Raw genomic sequence first — 18,310 nt, 5'->3', positions numbered from 1 at the left:
TGCAAGTGGCAACAGACTCTGGTCCTGTAGGGATAAAAAAAAAAAAAACCCAACACAGGAAGTTTGAGGTGCCACCAAATGGTAATTTTATATGTGGTTTGCATTAATGTGATCAGGTACAAAGTGTCTGTATTCAGTCTGAAGGCTTAGAGGGGCTCACCGCTAACCCAAAGGGCCGAATTGTGCAGGTGAAAGACCAGTCCGTTCCCATTCTAATGCAGTGACAGTGAACACTGCAGAAATTCCCATAACCTGGATTTAAAAACAAACCCAAAATGTGATTCTACCACTGTCACTTGATAGTGGGGCTCCCGAAACACCCTCAGCACCAATGCCGTCTGAGTCTGCAGAGGAGGAACACACTGGGAGCCTGGGGATTGCTTTTGTGTTCATGTCTATCAGTATAAAATTGGCTTAATGCCAGGGATTTAATTTACACTCAAAGGGAAAATCAAGAAGGAACATAGAAGCAGCCCAGATGTGTATGTGTCCCGTCTCTTGCTCCATTCAGTTTTACCAAAGCATGATCTTCAAAATGATGAACCATAGCAGGAAGCACCAGCCCTGCTTCTTATCTCCCACTGGCACAAATCACCAGTGATTCCACTGAAGGTAATAATCCTGGTTTGTATCATGGTAAATGAGTGGACAATTATATTTGACGACTGCCTTAGACCTGCCAAACCGAACTCCTAGGAGAGTTTATCAGACAAGAGCAGAGCAACTTTGTAGTTGTAATTTGTGCCAATTAACTTGTGGGATTAGGTAGGCATTTATCTGGGTAATGAGAACAGCCCCAATTATATGAGTCCAAAGCTCACACCGTCTATAGGAGGTCAAAGTACTCGTGTCCTGCAGACGCTCCTGGACAGGGCATTAGGAAGGTGCTTCTCTGGGAGAGATGTTATCCAGTGTCTGTCCTCACAGGGTTCTCCACACCATCCCTGCTGCCACCGGAGCGTGGCTGCTGACGTAGAAGAGCTAAAGGCAAAATCTCACTGTCCTACATCCCCATTATATTCATTTGGCAATAATTATTATGATTCCCCTTTTAGTAATTTCTCATTAATTGACACTCACAGTGAAGGTTAGTTGATCTGAGAGATCATTCTGGAAGGAAGATTAAGCTTTTGCAGCCCAATTTTCCTAAACTCTGTCCTAATCAATTATCTCGTTTCCCATCCTAGGGGAGGTTTCCTTAACCCAAGCACGCCTGCAAAGTCCTTTTAATTTCTTTCTGCAATGGGAGAGGAGGTGGGGAGACACACACACACACACGAGATTTTACCTTTGCTTTACAGTGATAATGGGTAAACCAGTGACCACACAAGTATTTCCAAGTGTAAATGGCCACGCAGGCTCCTCCGCTTTTCCCTTGCACCAGCTGATGACTTGAGGGGTGCAGCAAACTCGACTCAATGTGATGATGGAAAATGGGGCCAGCCCCAAGCAGCTCTGCCATGGACATTTTTCTGCAGCCCCCTGCACTGCTCAGCTGGCCTTGGCATCACCCTGGCAATTATCCCAGGCCAGAAACAGCTTCCTCACCTGCCTGGGAGTAAGGGAAGGGGGCAGGCTCTTGCAAGAGAAATTAGATGAGAAAAAGAGAGCAAATCTCATGCAGCCCTGGAAACACCGTTGTGAAAAAGCAAAAGCCTTGTTCTCCAGTACACATAGCTTGATGAGAGAGCCTGGTTTAAATGCTTTCCCTTAGTCACTCCATTTAGGAGGTCTGTGCCAATGCTTAGTTTAATTTTATTAATATTGCAGTAATAATATTAATTATTAATAGAAACGTGTACATTAATTTTTAATATTATATGAATATTGATATTACAGCTATGCTATAGAATAATGATGATATCCCACCAAACTGTAGGAGTTTCCATATTTATTACCAGATTTTGGGTTAGCAGAGAGCCCTGTTAGGAAAGGACACCACCACATATAATGAGCTGCTGCCTTAATTTGGTTACATGCTTATTAGGAAAGGTGAAACAAGGTGTTCTGCGTTTGCGGGTGCACAGCTGGCTGAGTAAGCCTGCACCTGCAAGCCTGGGGGGCTGGAGGGGAAAGCTCTGCTGCTGAGCAGAAGAAAACCCAGCTGAAGCTCAGCTTCATCTGTATTCTCCTGCCCACAAATCCCCTCTGGGGAATTCTGCCACTTCAAGAAAAAAAAAAGTTATAAAGCCTTTGAGGGAGGGGGTGACATAAACTCTTGGTTGTGTGGCAAGTGGGACTCAGATCTCCATGGGTTCTTACCTAGGAGACAGGTCCCCCTAACCGCTACCCTGGGTTTATAGCAGGAGTAGCTGGAGTGAGGTTAATTGAGGTAAAACTGAAGATTATTTTGGTGGCTGAGAAGACAGCATGGAGCAACACATACCTGTATGCAGAGCTCTTAAGGTAATAAACTGAATTAGGCTTGGTTTTATTCTCTTGCAGGTGGGCTGGAAATGTTAATCTCATTACTGTTCCAAAACTCCAGTGTTAGAAGATCTTAAAGCATACCTTGTTAAGAGGTACTTTGCTAATTTGTCTCATCAGCATGATTACCATAATGATGTATGATAACAGCAAGTATGACCACAGACTGAGGTCCTCACTGACGCCTCACCCTGCCCCAGTAGCTCTCTGATTTGTTATTACTGCACAGATGGATGTTCAAAAGAAACAGAAGGTGCAAAGAATCCTTTGATTTAAACAAGATGTCTCAGGAATTTGATCTTGACAATGTGTAACATGTTTTCCAGAAGGAATTAGAAAATTGCAGGAAAAGACTGTGTGAATACAAGAGGATTTTGATAATAGCAAAATCAGCGTGCCCTTCTCTATTACACAGATAGGAAATGTCAAACCAGCAGGGGTACAGCTGTTAGTCTAATCAATAATTCTGAGCACAGGAATGGAGATAAGTTTAATGCACATCAAACAGACAGCAAATCGCTTATCATTTCTCAAGGAGAGTCTTGAGTGCAGGCTGACAGCCCAGTGCAGTAGGATACATCTCACTGATTTGGATCCAGTTGCCTTGGAGGATGGTGGTAGCCTGGTAGTCTTTGGGCTGCTCTGCCTGGTCATCAGGGCTGGGAAAGGCAGAACGTGAAGGGCTGAAGCCAAGTGAGCCTGATGTGCTGAGGGAGGTGTGGAGGGCAGCATGTGTCATGGCAAGGAGTACAGTGCAGGGTGACAGCAAAGTGCAGGAACAGAGGAATGAGCAACACAACCATACAGCACACTTGTGAACACCCCCATGGCAGGGGCTTCCCAAAGCTCCGAGTGTAAAACAGCTCGGTGGGGGGGAAATGAACGCACGCCCAACACGAAAACGACAGAAAGTCTCCTCTAGGAAGCCCAGTTTGCCTGGGAACCTGGGTACATGTTAATTGTATGTATGTACATATATAAATACATGTGTATAATGTATATGTATGTCAATCTGGAGTGCCCAGAGTATCCCAGATCGATGCTCCTTTGTACCATGGCACCAGATATCAGAGCGTTACAGGCATGTCCTTGTCCACAGCAGGTTATGAATCTCACAGACCAGGTAAAGCACGTGCCTCTGTGCTGTGCACCCACACAGCTGCAGCCTGAGCTATCCTGGGATGCGTAACTGCCCCCACACTGTGTCCCAGCAGGTGCCATGGGAAGGATGGGCTGTAGCCATGTCCCTGCCAGCACCCCACAGGCACAAACGCAGGGACCCCCGCGGGGGCTCTGCATTGCACCGCATGGGCAGCGTATCTCTTCCCAGGCTGCAGATCTCACCCAGTCCTCCAAACCCCTGTGCCATGCCTCTGCCACAGCATTGCAGCCCGTGGAAGGGATTAAATCTTGTTTTAAATGTAATGTGGCTTTGTAAATGCCAAGGCTGTAATGCAGTTCAGAAGCAGGCTGAAATTGTGGCCTGGTTCCAGCCAGGCGAGTAGGGCTGAGCCTTCTTTATTTACTTTTTCTCTTGTACATGTGAGTGCACTCATGTCACTTCATGCAGACGTCCTGGGCTCTTTCAGCACAAACGGGCAGCTGCGGCTCTTGCTGCAAAAAGTTCACAAGCCAGCAAAGCTGCTATTAACTTCAGGGGATGCAAAGCTGAGCCCATGCTTTATTTACTCCTCTAGGCTGCACTGGAGCCCAGGCAGCAGAGCGCATCTCTCATTACTTTCATGGGCCCCAGCAGAAAGGCCAGCTCGGGGAGAGAGGCACTGGTGATGCAGCTGTAAGCATGCTCACTCTTTCCAAAACTTTCACTGCATCCTGTAAAATTAGCAGAATTTTTTTTTTCTCCTCCCCAGTTTCTTCTCTCCCATGGGTGAAACCTTGACAGCAAGGTTCCCCACCCCTTCAAATTCAGTGGCAAAACTCCCTGGCTACAGTGGTGTCATAATGTAACCTCCCTCCCCACTCTGGTTTCATTAAACTCCCCAAAGCCACTAACAAACCTTTCGCACATTGCAACAGAGCCTTCAGCGATTTGGGTTCAGTTTACATCAGCACTTAACTCAGACATTGCACAAACAGGGAGTAAGAAAAAGTCTGTCTGGTTGAAAGTTTATGTACTGTTGAGGGGGGGAAATAGCACTGGGACCCCCATCCCCATCAGCAGCATTGCGGGCAGGTCCTGCAGAGCCTGGCTTCCGCAGCATCCTCTATCACCCTGCCAGGAAGCACTTTGGTGATGCTCAGCCTAAACGTGTCCCTCCTTGCTTTCACACCATGGCTCCGAGCTTTACCTCTGCCTGCAATTCTGCTGGCTCCTTGGCTCTGGTGCCCACGTTCTCCCCCTTTAGTCACACTGCAGCTTGGCTGAACATATTGCATGTTCATCCGTCTTCCTCCACACCCAGATGTCTTCTGAGGCTCTGCTGGAGCTCGCTCCCCAGGGCAGCTCGGCCCTGCGGGCACTCGGAGCTGGTCCCTCTGCCCCAAGGCCACTGCAGCCCCATGGCACCTGGGGGACTGTCCCTTCGCCTCCCTTGTCCTTGGCACAGCACACTGGGGCACCTGATGTGTAGCGTGAGCGTGCAGGGCCTAATGAGGGAAGAAAAGGAAAAAGCCCAGTTGATTTACTTGACTATCAAGCTACTGAACGGTTTCCTTTCCATCACCCTCCTGCAAGTGCTTGGTGACAGATGGGGACATATTGAGTGGTTCGATGGAGTGAGGTAATATTCCACTAAATCATTCCTCTTTCTCTCACTGTCAGAAAGCACCCAGCCTCCAGCCCTTCCTTCTGAACCTTCCTGTGTTGCCCTCTGTGGATTTTTTTTTTTTTTTTAATGACAAAGCCATTTTAGCTCTACCTCTACTAAAATTTCTGAGTGGAGCAAACACTGGTATTTATATGGTATGATAAAATGGGTGTTGTAAAACAGTTAGCAAAAGGAAGGAGTGAATCATGGCAAGACAGAGAATGTTCTGGTGCTGTTTACTGGTGCTTCTGATTTCTTTTTGCCCCTGCGTGCTTGGGCCAAGCCCCGGACCCGGCGCAGGAACCACAGCCGGGAGGCAGCAGGCTCCCAGGCAGGTGTGCCGTGGGCAGGCGCGCAGGCTCACACTGCACGTCTCACAGATGGAGGATCCATTTTTTCCCTGGATGATTTGTTCTAATGGTTAATCATGCTCACACAAACACAGGATAATTTGTTGTTTTGTTTTTTTTAATGACACACCAGTAAATAACATTCCAAAACTTTAGGACAGGCTTTCTCTTTGCTGGGCAATCTCTTGATTTCTGCCTACTCTATTAGTGCTGTGATGACTGCCTAAAATTAACTGGGACTTCACAGCTTCCCTGTGCCCTTGCAAGACTAGCTTTGAACTTGAAAGCCTCCTACACAAAGTGCTTTGCGCTATCAACCTGGTCATGGTAGATGTGAAAAATGTGGCACTGAAGAAAGTGGCTTTCCGATAAATACATCCACAGTACAACTGTGCATGACGCACAAGATCAAAGACAGAGTGCAAGTACTGAGGTCATTAAACATGAATAGAAATACAGAAATGCAACAGCTTGCATTAAAGGCTTAGCTTGACTTTAAAGTTAAGTGATGAAAGCTTATGTAGTCAGCGATTGTTCACCCGTGATAATGCTCTGCTCTTGCCATCAGTAGCTCTGTGCTTTACAAAGGTGAGTAAGAATAATTAATCATTTTTCAGATAAAGTACTGAGGTGTGGGGCAGTTAATGACATGTACTGCGTGAAAATAGGCTCAGAGATGCTCAGCATCATCAGCTCTAGGGAAAGTCAGGGCACCGCAGACATCAGGCCTGTCGGAAAATCAGATCTTGGTCACCAGTTCTGCAGGTGATGGATGAGTAAGGATTTACCCCACGCAAGGTCCTTCATGAATGACATGGCATCAGAGGTCACCAGCATAAAAGGAGATTTGGGGTAAGGGTTCCATTGGCACAGCCTCAGCCCAGTGTGACTCTGCACCAGCTTTTAAGAGACCGTCTTTGCTGACGGTCTTTCTCTGATGGTTCCATTTCTTCGAGGTGTCGTATACTTTGCAATATTCTGAAGCTTAAGAACATAGCCTGGGAGATGCTTCCTGCTTCGCATCACAATGGAGTTAATTGTAGCCTGTGCAGTGTTCTGAGCAACTATAAAGGAAGCTGTGCTAAAATAGAGGATTTTAGGGGAACTCTATCAGAGAACAGCCCCCCTGCCATGTTTCTAATAACTTTTTGATTTGCAGCATAACTATCTAATAAGGTTTCTGGGGTATTCTGATAATGCAGAGAATCATCTCATCTGCAGCCTAAGTTAATGAAGTGCCTTGAGACATGTAACATCACATTCTGCCAATATGTGTCTGTTACTCTGTCCGGAGCCGCTTCTCTCAGGGCAGTTTGTTGGTAATTCCGAGCAAGTGCCGGTGCTACAAAGGAGCAAGGTGACTGTGCTTAACCGTGTGGGGTAGGTGGCAGAGGTCCAGCCAAACTCTACACATCCTTTGCTGGGAAGGGAGGGAAAATGCCAGCTTTGCTCTCCTCTGAGCTCAGTACAATGTATCCCTGGGCAGCCCCGCAGCATATGGCAGAGCAGCCTTCTGGAGGTGTAGCTGTATCACATCCAGGTAGAGTCCCCAGACCAAGCCAAATTCCTGCCCTTTTCCTCAAGGCTACTGGCTTCACACCATTGTGGGAGGCAGTTTTGTCTCCCCTGGTGCAGACCTGGTACTGGAAAAGCAAATGGTGACAGCTTGTGGGCCATGTGCCCCCCTGCTCATCCTCCACCGCTAGCACAACCGCTGCATGAGCCCTTCACCCAATAAGGTAGTTTGGCTAGGGCCAAATATTTCAGCCCCTTTCCTAGCAAACTCTTTCCAAATCTAACAACAGAGCTAGAAGCACCCCACAATACTCCAGGCGCTGAGTGCTGTAAATCAGAGGTCGCCACAGCCACTACTTACTGAGATTTCAGACCTGTGTTATTTTTCAAGCTGGCCTGACATTTAAGTTTACGCTAAAAAACCTCTCTACTGACTTCAAGATTTTTGACTGGGAATGTTCGCAAGGAACGTGTTAAATACCTGGTGAGTGAGTGAAGATGCCAGCAGCGATCAAGCTTTTTCCAGAGCAGCTCTCGGCGCCACTGCAATTCTTCACCACAGATACGCAAAGCAGGCAGGCTGCGACCTCTGAGCCCAGCTGCGGAGAACCTCTGGGGGTGGTGAGGGTGGTATTTCCTGTGACATTCAGCACTCCTGTTGCCCAGAACTTGGAAAACTATCATGTACATCTGCCTGGAGGGGTATAGAGATGACTCAATCTATATTCTGGTCAGGCACAGGTAGATGTAAGGGCTGGGAAAGCCTGGCTGCCATGTAGTCCCCCAAACCCTCCAAGCACTTTGTGTTCTGGTCATTGGGGATGGGGAGAGGGGTGCAGGCCACAGGAGTTTCTGCAAGTGAGCCCAGGACTTACACAAGCTGCAGTAGTGTCTCACGTGGATGTTGGAGGTTGTTGTTAACACCCAGTTCCTGCTGACCCTCAGCCATTAGCACTTCTGAGTGAGACCTGCAGTGCTGTTTTTCTGATGGGTGGCTGGGGGAATGGAGGCTTACAGCCATACCTCACAGGTCCCAACAGCATCAACGATGGCTCTCTGTGCCCAGCACATTCGCCCTAACGTTATTTCTCTAGTTCTGTTATCCAGAGCAGGTCTTCTCTGATCTTGGTCAAAGCACCTAATTTTGTGACCCACTTTCCCCATATGCTGACTTAAGGATGCTGTGAGAACATGTTAATGGTGTGCTTTGGAAATGGTGGGTTTTTGCAACTTTCTTATCTTTTCTCAGATTTGCTGGGTTTTCGTACTTCCTTGGTGCACTCTCAGCCAGCAGGATAGACTTACAGAGTGATGTTTGTTGGTGTGTTGGCACAGAGTATTGTTTCGTTTTCTGCTACGTGTCTGTCCTCAACATTTAGTTTCACGTTTTCTGGAATGAAGCCTTATTGTACAACACCCATCTAACCCCTGAATTAAAGCTACTGGAGTTCCTTCTCTTTTGTACCAGCATGGCCAGGATGTAATCTGCCTGATATTACAGGTACCTATAATATAAAATTAACTTCAGCGTTAATCCTCCCCTCAGAATATGTTAGAAGTCCTGAGACATCCCTGGAAGCTACATGTAAGCAAGAGGCATGGTATAAAACCCCTAGTCTTAAAACTTTTTTTTTTTTTTTTTAAAAAAAATCCTTTTGCTGTAGCAAGTCTGGGTTCGGTTGCCACTGCTGGGTGTTAGCAAAGCATCCTTCATCTTCAGCGGGTAAGAACCAGACTTGCCCATGTAGCAAGGGCATTGCTGAGATGGGAGATGCCTGTGCACAGAGATTGTTATTCAATACAGCAGTGAGGCTTGATAAGCTAAGTCTAAATAAAACCATCAGGTCACCCAAAGGTGACTTTTCATCCCCCGCGTATATGATTGCCTATACAACTTGTGCTTAATTTTTCTAGAAGTGAAAAATCTGGTCCTTGCAGCTTTTAAGGAGGTTTTAAAATAACTATTCTCCCATCTCTATGGTTTAAATAGAATCATAACCATACTACTTATAGCCTGGAAGAGGGACAAGATGCCAAAATATCAGGCGTTTTTAATAGAGTAAAAGAAAGAAAACATTGGCTTGGGTACCAGCAGCATTGGGAAAAAGAAGGCAAGATTTGAGTTAGAGATCACAGTTCTAGGCCCCCATGTAGGAAGCTGCTTATGTTTTAAGGAAAGTTTTAAGGATTCTGCAGAAGTTGGGACCCTGCTGAAAAGACCCAACAGCAAAACAGATGTCAGGTATACTCGGAACACAACTCCCAGCAACAGCATCAATGCCTTGCCCCCAAGCCCTTGTAACACAACTCTACCCCATTACTCTCTAAGATTCACTAAGCTATGATCTGGTATTCGAGGACGAAAATATAATTAGCACCGATAACCAGCTTCTGCTGTGATCTGAAGTTCTTGACAGCTTTCCTTCTGTACTCAGATGCATTTTCAAAGAGCTTTGGAAATGATCATTAAGTCTCACTTTGTTTTCAAGACACCCCCCCACAGTCACATCTCCTAGCCCAGCTCTGGCAGCATCAGTGTGGCTTCACTTTCCCCTGCCTACCTTCCCCACGCTGTACCGAAAACTCAAATTGCAGACTTCTCCTTAGACACTTAGAAGACGAAGAAATGTTGCCTCTCTGGTGTTCAGATCTGAGCTGGGGGTGGAAAGCAGGATGTAAAACTAAGCCAGAAGCCCCACCTCATTTCATTCCCTGCCTGAACCTGAAGCTGCCACCTTAACCCTCGTCTGATCCGTCACACACGCCTCTTCTGTGCTGACTTCGCAGTCAGGACAACTATCTCTCAGTTGATGCCTAACAACTTTGGACTATTCTCTACAGAAACAGCCTTAGCACTGATGCAGATTTCTTCGTGGAAATTGAGCTTATCTCTTGCCATTTTGCGTGTGACTTGCTCCAGCACTGCGGTGATCAGTGTTTGTTAAGTGTGATACATCAGAATGAGCATGTCAGGGACAGCTTCCCCCGAGAGGGCTACACAGTCGCATCTGGATCCTGCCATCAGGCTGCCAGGTAAAACACTTTGAGAGGCTTTTGTAGAACAATAAAGCAGGTTAAGATGCCATGCTTAATACATGTAAATTACCAATTAAGAACAGAGTTTATAAATGAGTACAGTATTAACCAAGCCATAAACCAAGCCACCATGTTAAAAAACTGCTTTGCCAACTAAAATTAGCAAGCCACAATTACGCACTCTTTTCTATTGTTAACAGAGGAGCGATTAGCTAAAACAGAAATTTGGTTTTGATAGACACAAAGATTTGTACTATTTAGACCTGTTGCCCATCATGAACTTAAGTCTCCTTAAAAATAGCTTTAGTCACTTTTATTGGTATAAACACCTAAATTGAGATCTAACAGCAAATAAGGATTGTGCTTGTCCATAATAACCTCAGCTGTGAAATCTACTCAGACACAAGACATACAACCTTCCACATACACAAGTTATTTGTCAGCAAAGCAAAATGCTGCCATTCTGAAACAATTACATACAGTAAAGGTTTTCAATATTTTATTAAAGAAAACAGTCAAAATGTACAAGTATTACCCAGGTTTGTAGATAACTTCCTATAAAGGCAGTAAAATATGAATTTCAATCTAGGTTTTAAAAACTGCTATAGTTGATTATTTTTAAAGTTGATATTTTAAAATCACGTTTCACAAATAGTTCTGAAATATTACCAAATGAACAGTGCAACAAGAAAATTGAAATTAGTTCTACACTGTTTGCATGTCAAGCAAAAGTTATAAGTAACTGCTTCAAATATTCAAACCATTTGAGAATGAATGAACCCAACAGCTCCCACCAATAACTGACTTCTGACCACATTAGGAATGTCCTCTTCTTGTTCTTCACTTAAAATCAAATAATAATAAAACAACACCTCTTGAGGTCATAAAAAATAACTTTAGTATAAAATTGTCTTGGCCCTTATCAAATATTACATGAGTAAAATTGTTAAGCCTTTATCAAAACAGACAGGAATAGGGAAACAAACAAAAAAAAATGTCATGGCCTTAATCCATATCTGTTGGAATCATGTCTAGAAACGTTAGAAGCAAGACCAGAAACTCAGAGCCCTGTTTTGCTTTTATAAACCACACAATCACAAAGAAAAACAGCTTCTTACTGCCTAAGGTTTGGGGGTGTTCTGCTCAAGTACCTGGTCCCATAGACAGCAACCTTTTATGTTCTGAAGAGAGCATACGCAAAATATAGAAAAATAAATAAAATAGCTTCTTACAGCCTAAGGTTTGGGTGCTGGGTGGTGGTTTAGCATGTCCCCCACAGGTCACGCTCTCTTGAGATCGTATGCAGAAACATGGAAAATTGTATCCACCTTTCTTTTTTAGAAAGAGAAAAGCCCCCCTACATCCCAAAGCTCTTGAGATCGCAAAGGATGGTGCCCTGGGTGCTCTGGATGCTTTGGCAGCATGGGAAGTGGGCTCGGAGACAGACCCTGAGCTCCTTGTTGAAGATGAAGCAGAGGATGGGGTTGACCCCTGCTTGGGCAAACGTCATCCAGACTGAGGTGGTCAGGTAGACCTGGGGGATGGAGCTGGCTTTAATGAAGACCCGCAGGTAGCAGGCCACAATGTAGGGGGACCAGAGGAGCAGGAAGAGCAAGGTGATCATGTAGAACATCTTGCAGAGCCTTTTCTCCATCTTAAACTCCTCCAGCACCAGCAGCCGCTTGATCTGGCTGTGGGTGGCCTGCCTTATGCCCACGAGGGTGGGCGGCGTGGGCCCCCTGCCAAAGCCAGCCGTCCAGTTTGCAGCTGCTTGGCCGGTGGCTCCCGGCCCGTGGAAGGTCCAGTTCTGGCTGATGGCCGGTACCAGCTGGGCCGGCTTCATCTTGCGGTGGCCGTGGATGAAAAAGAGCAGCTTGATGTAGACCAGGTGGGTGGCGGCGATGACAGCCGCCAGCATGAGCATGAAGCCCAGCGTGTCGTTGGCCTTGACGTAGCGGTGCTCGAAGATGCACTGCTCCTCCTCCCGGATGAACTTGTAGGTGCCCACGTCGAAGACCGGGGGGAAGGCCATGGCCATGGAGAGGGTCCACACCATGCACACCACGGCCAGGCAGGTCCAGCCTGTCATGCGCTTGGCGTAGAAGCGGTGGTGGGCGATGGCCATGTAGCGCGTGACCCCCACGCAGAAGAGCAGGAAGGCGGCGTGGAAGCAGAAGAGCACGGCCAGGAAGGCCAGCACCTTGCAGCTGAGGGGCCCGTGGGGCCAGGCAGCCCCGCTGCGCACGGACAGCATGACGAAGGGGAAGCAGGCCAGCGAGCGCAGCCCGTCGGCCAGGCAGAGGTCCAGCAGCAGGTAGTAGGGGGCGCGGTGCAGGTGCCGGTCCTTGAGGATGAGCCAGGCGAAGAGCACGTTGCCCGCCAGGCTCACGCAGAGGATCAAGCCCAGGGTGGCCAGCTTCAGCCCGGAGGCGCTCAGCAGGCCGCCGGCGCTGGGCAGGTGCGGGCTGCTGCTGCTCCCCAGCTCGCTGCTGTTCGCCATCGGGTCCTTCCTCCTCCTCCTCCTCCTCCGCCTCCTCCTCGCCGGCGCCGCGCAGGCAGGGCCGGGGTCTCAGCGCCGCGGCAGCGCGCCGGGGCCGAGGGCCGGGCCGCCCGGCGCCCCCATGCCCGCCGCCGCGCTCCCCCCGCCGCCGCCGCCGCCACCCCGGCGCCGCGGGGCGCTGCCGCCGAGCTCCCCGCGGGCCATGCGGCTCCCCCGCCCCGCGGCCGCGCTAGGGCCGCGCCCGCCGCCGCCGCCGCCCCCCCATGGGGATGGGGGATGCGCTGGGGGGGGGGTGGGGGGTGGGGGGTCGAGGCGCGGAGCGGCGCGGAGCCACCCCCTTACCGCCGGCGAGCTGCTCCTCCGCGCCGGGCGAGGGGCCGGCCGAGCCTGCGCACAGCGGCGGCGGCTCTGCCCAGCTCCCGCCGAGGACAATGGGGTAAATCCCCCTCCCTCCTTCTTCCTCTCCCTTCCCTCCTCCTCCTCCGTCCCTCCGCCCTGCCCCCGCCCCCCGCGCAGCCCGGCCCCTGCGGAGCGCGGGGCTGAGTCACGCGCGCAGCGGCGCGGAGCGGTGCGGAGGTCCCGGTGCCGCAGGGGGGCTGGGAGCGGAGCCGGGACTCCCGCCCTGCACCCGCCGCGGGGTTGGGGGGGACACACGACACCGCGGGGAGCCCCCACGTCGCCCGACGGGGGCCGAAGCCGGGGTGGTGGCGGTGCGGTCACTGTGCGTGCCGCGGGTGCCCGGCACACACCCATCGGTACCTGCCGCGTGTGTAGCGGCCCCATAGAGCCGCACGGCAGCAGCAGCCCTATGTCACTGTCACCGCCGTGGGCTTCTGCGAGGTGTAGCCCCGCTAAGGAGCCATTTCGCTTTCCCCGCACGCAGGGGAGGCCAGTCCCGTAGCGCCTGTTGCAGCGCGGCATCCAGGCGCGGTCCCTTGCCGGGCAGGGGCTCGGCAGGGGCAGGGGCTCCGCGGGGACGGGGGTTCCACAGAGGCAGGGGCAGGGGCTCGGCAGGGGCAGGAGGCTTGCAGCAAGCTGCTGTGGCAAATGGCTCAGTGCAAACATCGAGGAAAAGCTGCCTCTGCAAGGCAGGAGCCTGAGACTTGGGGTCTGACTGGGAGTCCTGAGGTGACAAAACAGGAGGGGAGGTGGCAAATTGTCCCCAACCCATATGGATGCTGTTGGTGTTCCCGCGTTTCGCAGGGGCTTACCAGCTCTGGGGCGCTCAGGGAGGGCTGGGTAGGCATGTCTGTGAGCTGGGGAGAACATGTTTGGCCTGACTAGTAGAGAGCTGCTGATGCACCTGTACCGTTGGTCCAGGTTTATAACGGGCAGTTTAATTAATGTAGTCCAGTGAGACACAGATCCTTGTCCTCTCTCTCCCACTTGGCCATCCTTGCGTATTTAGGGCAAGGCCTCTCTGTGTGCCGCGCAAGGCACGCACTGCCACGCAGCCCTGGGCTCACTGGAGATGTTAATGCAATTACTGCACTATTACCGCGTTCCCTTCGTGGCCTCTTGTGAAGGACACGTCTGAAATCCTTTTTGAGCATTCTATTAAAAGCCATCAGTCAATTCAGTGTTATTCCAGAAGCGATAGCAATTAAATCGTCTGCATCAGCCCCAGAAGCAGGATGTCAGTGGAGGAGCTTTGGAGTGCGTCTTTCTGGCTGGTTTCAGAAAGTCTTGCTGGGCGTGGCGGGGGCCAGGCACTGGCCTCGATCGTGCCACCAGACATCCTGAGCAGCTCTGCTGAACTCCTGGCATTTGGTGGAACGAAAACCAGACTTGGGCCCAAAGATGTGTTGGGGCAACCTGTATCATGCACAGGACTTCATTTGCCCGTGGATGTGCTTGGCATCTGTTATTTATTGCTAGTGTTAGGTAGGCAAAGAAATCCTGAGAGGGAAAAAAAAAAGGTGGCAGAAGATAACTGAGGCTGCTTTTTGCTTCTTACCAGTACATCTGAGCTGTTTTCAGTTGTTAGGTTTCTCATTTGCACCAAAGTTTTACTGTGACAGAGAGTTGCCCACGGGTTGTTCAGTGCTCTGTGCAATTTTCAAGGCGTTTCTCACGTTTGTGCAGTGACTTGAGCGCCGGGTGCACGGTGTCCCCTCGGCAGCACTGGCGTCACAAGCAGTGTATTTCTGGAGGAGCTGGGGACACCAGGGACACTGCGTACCTCGCTTGCCCCTGGTGCAACACACACTACCAGAGTCTCTCACAGCACGGTGCCAAGCATCCAAAGCACTTTGCCAAGCAGGAGTATGGGGATCAGTTGTCCTTGGGGGCGCGTGGCTTTTTGGAGGAGCAGAGGAGACCTTATGGACCCTGTTAGCTCTGTGATCTCTGCCATCAAGTGAGCAAAAAGGAATAGCACACCTGCTTCCCTCTTCTGCGCCTGCGGGTAGGGTTTCTTCTCTCCCTGAACACTTGCCAGCGCAGCTGAGCTGGCTCAGGAGCTGCCGTAATTCACTGCTATCTTGCCAGGCCAGCAGCAAATTGCTAGCTCATCTTTCTCCCACCTGTAGCGAGGGGAGAGCCGGCAGGGAATGGTGTTTCATCCAACTTCCCAGGCCTGCTCCCCTGCTATATAGTGTTATTGGAGGTGTAAGCCAGGAATTTGGGGCCAGCTTCCTTGCAGGGCTGACTGAGAGGTGTGATGCTAAAGGAACAGCCAAAAGGAATGGAGAAAATAAGGGGCAGGTGAGGGGTTAAGAGTCTTCATAGGAGCAGGCCCCTTGCCTCCCAAAGGGGCTGGCCTGGGGTAGACACGCCGGGTGCCTCTGCCTGTTAGTTACGCTCCAGCCCATATTCTGACCCCCCCTGCCAGGGGCAGAGCCCTCCCTGCCCCGGCTGGATGTCCCCATGCAGGCACACCTCCACCTTGGGGTGCTTCATGTCCTCTTTGCATCAGACCCATCAGGTTCAACCAAGCTCCTTGCCCAGGCTCAGTCTCAGTTTGGACATTAGGACAGTGCCACATTTACAGTGTCTGACTAAAAAATGAGAAAAAGGGTATTTTGTAAACCCCTCTGCTGTCGCAGAGCTGCTGGAGGAGTCCATCCAGCACACAGGGACCAGGGTGCCTGTGGAGGTGCCCCCTGTTAAGGGTCCAAAGGAGCAGCAGGGACTGCCCCGACACCCCCACAGTGAACCTTTTGTCTTCGGTGCTGCTGGATTCTGCAGCGTGCTGCGGGGTGTCCGACCCCAGCTGAGCGGGAGCACCTCGGCGCAGGGCTTTACCCCGGGCATGGCGCAGCGATGCTGGGCTCCCCACCTCTGGTGCCCGGGGCTGAACCCAGGGGTGTATATTGATTTGGCTGCATGAGAGCCAGTTTCATGGCAGCAGTCATAGGGAACAGGTAATTTCCAGAGATTGTGATAAGCATGTAAGCTATTCCCCTTCCTCGCTTCAATCTCTTTCACAAAACGTGTTTAACGAAGAGCTGTTTGCTGCTTACAAAATGGTGCTGCACAGGCTAGATGGATTCCTCTGACCTTTCAATGTGTCTTACTTGAATTGGCTGCCTCTTCGTGTTCTCCACTCGCTGCCTCTAATGGGAAAGACAGCTGAAATACAGCTCTTACAGCAAATACTGTGGCGTGTTGCCTTCCTTCCACCAGTCACTGGTATTCCTCCTGAAGCCGTAGCTGTTTATTAGTGGTGATGGTATTTGTGTTCTTGTGTCTCAGAGCTCTGTGTAATGTTCCTGGAAAGAGAAGTGTCCTGTATCCTTGGTACTACTGTAGTAGAAATCTGCGTTACCTCTGTTGTGGCATAAGGAAGAAGTGGGAGATGGCTGGACATGCCTGAAGGACAAACCCAGAAGCCCTTCCACAGCCAAGATGCCACAGGGAAGCAGGACAGGTGAGAGCTGTCAGCCAAAACTATTTTGCCATCACAGGTAATTCAGGCAAGGGAAAGTTTTCAGGCTTAGTAATTGAGGAGACAGAAAGGTCAGACTGAAGCAGAAAGGGATAACAGAGGCTCTAGTCGGATGCTGGCGCAAGAAAGATTTGGATCCTCCTTTCAGGTTCCTGTAATTCCCAGACAGCTTTCCAGATGACATTCATTATTTGTGTTATCTTTGCACCTAACGGAGTGAGTCAGGGACCAGTATGTGACATAAGCAAAACAAAAAGCTGTCCCTTTACCAAGAGAACTTAAAATCCAACTGTGAGATGGGAGAAAGAGCCGATAGGAACCCTGGAGAAGGGGGAAGGACGAGCAAACAGCAAGGTTGCAGCCTAGGGAATGGCATCGGTACAACCATAGCTATCACTTACCCCTGCAAAGGGAGGAAGAAATGCAAGGAGATAATGAAGTACGTTTGTGGGAGTTTGCAAGGATCATGATAGTACTTTGTAACAACAACAGAAGAGAAGGCGATACACTAAGGTAGTGTTTGGGCACTGGCTAACAAGAAAACAGCGTGAGAAGTTTTAAGTCTGCAAAATTTACAGTGTTACGCAAAATAACAGCTTTGCACAGGAGTCATGCTTGCCCTCTGTAACCAAGGCGGAGCCAAGGTACATGCCTGTGACATGAAGACAGATTTAAATCAACGCTGGAAGACCCCCACCCTACCTCTTGCTTGCAGAGGGTCCGATGTCAGGTCGGGGATGGGGCACTGGGGACAGCCATCAGGCTGGGAGGAACATGGGCCAGGAGAGGCTGGATCTGTGCTCAGCAAAACACTAATGAAGCGTTTTGGATGTGGCTTTGTTCACAGAAGTGTTAGCACAGTTGTGCAAAACATGCAGGTGACACCGAAGTGGCCGAGAGTATTAATGTCACTGTTGAATCCCGATTTCCTGGATGGCAGCGGAGGATCTGCAGGCGAGCAGTCACACAGCCGCATCTATCTGGCAGAGAGGTATCTGACAGCCAGCTATCACATTTTTCAAGGGCTTATTCCTAGCTGTTTAATACTTCATATGCTCTCTTGGGGAGGGAGGAGAGAAGAACGGAGGAGTATATTTGGCACAGCAGGGAAGTGGACTCGGGTCTTTTCCATCCCTTAGTGCTGTGCTGTTGCAGAGGGAGAGAAAGCCTCCTTCCACAGTGGTACTAATCCTCCTCCACAGCGAGCTGAACGTTTTGAACTTGAACAACTCCTCTCATTTTTCCCCCATGTGATTGTGAGTCAGGCTGAGCTCCTCTATTCTTCTCCATAATTGAGTAGGAGATTATTTTGACTGGAAATAACCAGACACAGGTATCATGGCTGTGAATGCCTCCATGCATGCCACTTGCTAGAAGTTCTGTAGCCTTCTGCAAAGGGAGCTGGTCTTTAAAGACTTTGCTCAATGGAGAAGGAAGAAAAGCAGAGGGGAATAGTTCCTTCCTGCTCGCTTCTATCACTGGCTCTGCTAAACTTAACCCGCTGAATTGTTGGTGACACGCTGTTCTTCAGAAGCAGTTCTTTTGTGGAGGAGCTCCCCTGTGACGTGGGGAATTGCCGCAGTGAGACAGGAGATATCCCTGATATGGTGGCTTTCTACAGGTAGCTGTGATCCAGTCCCGTGGACATGCCAAGAAAGTTACAAAAAGCCATTCCTCTAAAATCTCCAGGGGAGCCTCCCCAGGCCCAGATTTTCCTGTTCCTTCTCTTCCTCTCTCTATAAGTCTCCCAGGGGATGTAGGCCAGCTGCCTGGCTTGCGTTCCCACCCCTCAGCCCTGTGAGTGACCGGAGGAGTGCAGGGCAAG

The 18,310-nt window shown here is 49.9% G+C and overlaps 1 protein-coding gene across 1 annotated transcript; it reads right to left on the bottom strand.

Moving 5' to 3' along the window:
* Window positions 1–10,396: 10,396 nt before the first annotated feature.
* Window positions 10,397–12,672, bottom strand: GPR27 (G protein-coupled receptor 27). The gene has a single exon (XM_037387305.1). It carries the CDS (start codon window positions 12,594–12,596, stop codon window positions 11,454–11,456), a length of 1,143 nt encoding a protein of 380 aa, XP_037243202.1. The 5' UTR covers window positions 12,597–12,672; the 3' UTR covers window positions 10,397–11,453.
* Between the last annotated feature and the right edge of the window lie 5,638 nt (window positions 12,673–18,310).

This window comes from Falco rusticolus, chromosome 4 (assembly GCF_015220075.1).
Source record: "Falco rusticolus isolate bFalRus1 chromosome 4, bFalRus1.pri, whole genome shotgun sequence".
NCBI lineage: Eukaryota > Metazoa > Chordata > Aves > Falconiformes > Falconidae > Falco > Falco rusticolus.
This window is presented reverse-complemented; position numbering and strand designations above follow the sequence as displayed.